The sequence below is a fragment of the Salmo salar genome, chromosome 09, assembly GCF_965601325.2.
Source record: "Salmo salar chromosome 09, fSalSal1, whole genome shotgun sequence".
NCBI lineage: Eukaryota > Metazoa > Chordata > Actinopteri > Salmoniformes > Salmonidae > Salmo > Salmo salar.
The window spans coordinates 48,125,400-48,130,000 of NC_138299.1; the positions used below are offsets into that span (position 1 = coordinate 48,125,400).

At 43.1% G+C, this 4,601-nt stretch overlaps 1 protein-coding gene across 1 annotated transcript in view; it reads left to right on the plus strand.

Moving 5' to 3' along the window:
* Positions 1 to 686: 686 nt before the first annotated feature.
* Positions 687 to 4,601, plus strand: part of LOC106611462 (deubiquitinase DESI2) — an 11,393-nt gene continuing 7,478 nt past the window's right edge. The window contains exon 1 of the mRNA XM_014211676.3: positions 687 to 1,709. Within this exon, the coding sequence (XP_014067151.1) occupies positions 1,671 to 1,709 (39 nt within the window). The 5' untranslated portion in view covers positions 687 to 1,670. The remainder of the gene's footprint in view (positions 1,710 to 4,601) is intronic.

A 4,601-nucleotide genomic window follows, 5' to 3' on the forward strand; every position in this document is an offset into this window, starting at 1 on the left:
ATTTTCCTTAGGAATGTAGTGAAGTAAAAGTAAATTTTGGCAAAAATATAAATAGTAAAGTAAAGTACAGATACCCCAAAAAACGACTAAAGTAGTACTTTAAAGAGATTTCCGAGGTCCCAGTTGTTTTCAACATGGCAATTTGGTACCCCTTTCAAAGCCTGGGGTGAAGATGTCTCAAAACAAAAGTGAGGTAGGAGCATGTGAAGTAATGAGTAGGATTTTGTATTTTCACATGCAAAAGTGGTTGCTTCTGATAAAAACGCTTTATTTGCCTTCCCAATGAAAACTAGTTAAAAAATTCTAACATATTATTTTCTGGAAAAGAGATGTATGTTTCTGGACGATGCACCATGCTGCCTTGTTGACAACATCACCGAGCAGCGCAGATGCAAGAGGCGTCACTACAGTCCCTGGTTCGAATCCAGGCTGTATCACACCCGGCCGTGATTGGGAGTCCCGTAGAGTGGGCGCATAATTGGCCCAGCGTTGTCCGGATTTGGCTGGGGTAGGCCGTCATTGTAAATAAGAATTTCTTCGTATATCTGACTTTCCTAGTAAAATAAAAGGTTACATAAAAGTACTGTTCTATTTGAGAAGGGCGCTCATCCCTCACCACTTTTGCCAGTTCACGTCACGGGCCATAGACCGGTTCGCACCGCTCAGCATAATCGAATCCACCCATTCCCATTCACAGAGAACCCGGCTCGTCCCCGGGCCGTTCCGCCAGCTGTGAGGCACGCACCACACGGTTCGGGATGATGTCATCCACTTTCTTTTGAGCAGTTTTCACGACACCGGAGAACACAGTTTTTTTTCCCTTTTTGTTGTTGCGGTGAGAGAGAGATATACGATTGGGTGGGGAGGATATCTCATCGAACGGACAGAGGACGGTAGTTGACTACCTACGGCACGACTCTCTCGATTTGTCTGTGCGATGAGGGCCACATCATGCACCACTGATACCGTCTGTACCTACGCTGTCGCTAGCTTTCACCGCACAGCTGACAAACCAAAAGTGAACCGTAAAACAATACGTGAATCTATAGCCAGCTAGCTTTTATATATTATCTATTTTTTGCCTTACATCCTTCAGTGACCGCCTTGCAGAGAAAAGTGAGATTTAGGCGGCTCGGCTGACATTTCCGGATTCATCCTCTCAGCTGTGTTGTTTTAGCATCTCAATATACAGGCATTTTGGTCGCTGTTTATGTGACAACGGAGGCAAGCAAAGTGAAACTAAAGGTAACAATCATTTTGGTTTCCAGAGGACCTATTTTTCTTGCTTTGGAATAGAAATGGACGGTGTTCAACAGTTCTGTAACTGTCTAGTTGGAGCTAGCTACTGTAGCTAGCTATCTCCGGTCGGGATATAGTACGGTTATGTGCGTGTCTGTGGTCTTTACAAACCAAAAAAGAGAAACATTCGTAGTTCACGTTTCTCTGCCTTGATATTTGATACAGTACATTTTTTTTTAAACATCTACAATCGAGATACCCTTGGCTTTGGAACAGGTAGAATTCTTGGACCGATTTTTTTTTTTTGGGGGGGGGGGGTTTGACTGAGGCTGGAACATGACAGACATCCGATCCACCCTTCCATCCCGGTGCTCGGTCCTACTATAACGTCGGAGTGGGAGGACGTTGCCATCCCATCTCAGGATTAAACCATGGCCAATGAACCTGTTATCCTTAATGTGTATGATATGGTAAGATTGTGTGTTGGAAGTTTTCTGTGCATGGGAATCAATGTAACATACCTACTATATATATATATACACACACACACACACACACACACACACACACACACACACACACACACACTCCCTTGGTACAACAACAACCAGGTGCAGTGTTGGCCCGTCTCCTTCCTTCGGATATCTCCAGGCCAGCAGTCACAGATGAGGATGTCTGAAAGTGACAGCTTCCCAAACACCTGATTTAAATCCCACTGTTTTTTAAAAATATATTATTTTACCTTTATTTAACTAGGCAAGTCAGTTAAGAACAAATTCTTATTTTCAATGATGGCCTACCGGGGAACAGTGGGTTAACTGCCTTGTTCAGGGGCAGAACGACAGATTTTTACCTTGTCAGTTCGGGGATTCAATCTTGCAACCTTAAGGTTACTAGTCCAACGCTCTAACCAGTAGGCTACCTGCCGCCCCACTGTAGCTCTGCTCTGCTGGGATGAGGGATGGGCTGGGACCAGAAATCGTCCTAGGCATTTCAAACACACTGGCCCAGTTGTTCTCATTATGACTCCCACACCAGCAAAAAAAAATCCCTAGAAGCACCCATTATTAGCTAATTCATTATAATTTTACACAAAACACCTAATTTAGTCCTACTGGGCTAAAGACTGACTAGCCCATCAGCCAGCCCATTTCCTGTCTAGGACCAAGTCATTGGCTGGGATCTACAGGTCATGCAAGTGCCGCGTGCCACAACCCCAGAAAGATTGTCAATTAGCTTTGCCTGACGACTCAGCGTGAATATAATTCCGCTGCTCTATCCATCGCTACATACATTGTCTGAAACTGCCCTCCTAGAAGTCATTTGTGTGATTTCAAAATGAGGGGCGTTGTACAAAACAAATGAATCAGTGATTGGATTGTCTCTAACCAATCAGAGTATCAAAGTTAATATCATCATCATGTAGGCTCTGTCCCAACCTATCAGATTCTGAGACCATTCAGAACTGTCAGAATGTGTTCGCATTCTAGAAATCGTAGGGGGAGGCAAATCCAGACTCATGGTGAATCCAGACTCATGGTGAATCCAGACTCATGGTGAATCCAGACTCATGTTCAATCCAGACTCATGATGAATCCAGACTCATGTTGAATCCAGACTCATGTTGAATCCAGACTCATGGTGAATCCAGACTCATGTTGAATCCAGACTCATGTTGAATCCAGACTCATGTTGAATCCAGACTCATGTTGAATCCAGACTCATGGTGAATCCAGACTCATGGTGGAGAAGAAACACCAGTTTGGCTGGGTGATGTGGATGGGTTGCCAGGCAACCAGAAAGAGTGATCATGGCTTAGATTGAGAGTCACAGGCTTCATCCCAATTTTCTTCCCTTTGTGTGAAGTATAACCAGAATGGATTGGTGGAGATGATGTACATTTTAGTCATTTAGCAGACGCTCTTATCCCGAGAGACTTACAGTAGCTTATCCAGAGAGACTTACAGTAGTGAGTCATTTAGCAGACGCTCTTATCCAGAGAGACTTACAGTAGAGAGTCATTTAACAGACTCTCTTATCCAGAGAGACTTACAGTAGAGAGTCATTTAACAGACTCTCTTATCCAGAGAGACTTACAGTAGAGAGTCATTTAGCAGACGCTCTTATCCAGAGAGACTTACAGTAGAGAGTCATTTAGCAGACGCTCTTATCCAGAGAGACTTACAGTAGTGAGTCATTTAGCAGACTCTCTTATCCAGAGAGACTTACAGTAGTGAGTCATTTAGCAGACTCTCTTATCCAGAGAGATTTACAGTAGTGAGTCATTTAGCAGACTCTCTTATCCAGAGAGACTTACAGTAGTGAGTCATTTAGCAGACTCTCTTATCCAGAGAGACTTACAGTAGTGAGTCATTTAACAGACTCTCTTATCCAGAGAGACTTACAGTAGTGAGTCCATATATTTTCATACTTTTTTCATACTGGTCCCCCTTGGGAATCAAACCGAACATCATAAAAAAACATTTGATTGGTTGAAGACTCCCTTCAGCCATTTTTAAATCCAAGTGCACACTTGGGAAGAAGGGTAAAGAATCAGGACGCGACCATAGTTGATCATGTTGAAACAACAATAAGAATCAGAGTCAGATTAGTGCACTGAACAACAGGACTGAGTTGGAATGACTGTACACTGAATTACTGTAATCTCTGCAGTAACCAGGTTTCCATCCAACCATTTAAATGCAGATTAATTACCTGACGCACTAAAAAGTCATGACAGAGGCTTATGGATACAGGAAATGTCCACAGATGGTGGGATCTTTTTTTGTGTCTGTAAGAATTAATTTGTGGTTTGTGCGAATTTTGATATGCGTTGCAAATATTGATATAATAACCATTATATGGAAGTGAACTAGGAATCAGTTGACTTGATCGTATGTTCTGTGGTCTTCCAACTACGACGAGTTTATTAGGCTACAGATGAAATGAGTTGTGAACTTCACAAGGTGATGAGCTTGAAGCTGCTTTCTAATAAATATCCAGGGTGTTATTCTGGTGACATGATGGTCGATGCTTGGCTGCCATTTGACAACTAATAAAAATTGCTCTTATCCATAATAGTCTCATCATGTAGGTAGCCCACTGTCTCTGTGAGCTGTTGGCTAGAGGACACATTTCACTGTCTCTGTGAGCTGTTGGCTAGAGGACACATTTCACTGTCTCTGTGAGCTGTTGGCTAGAGGACACATTTCACTGTCTCTGTGAGCTGTTGGCTAGAGGACACATTTCACTGTCTCTGTGAGCTGTTGGCTAGAGGACACATTTCACTGTCTCTGAGCTGTTGGCTAGAGGACACATTTCACTGTCTCTGTGAGCTGTTGGCTAGAGGACACATTTCACTG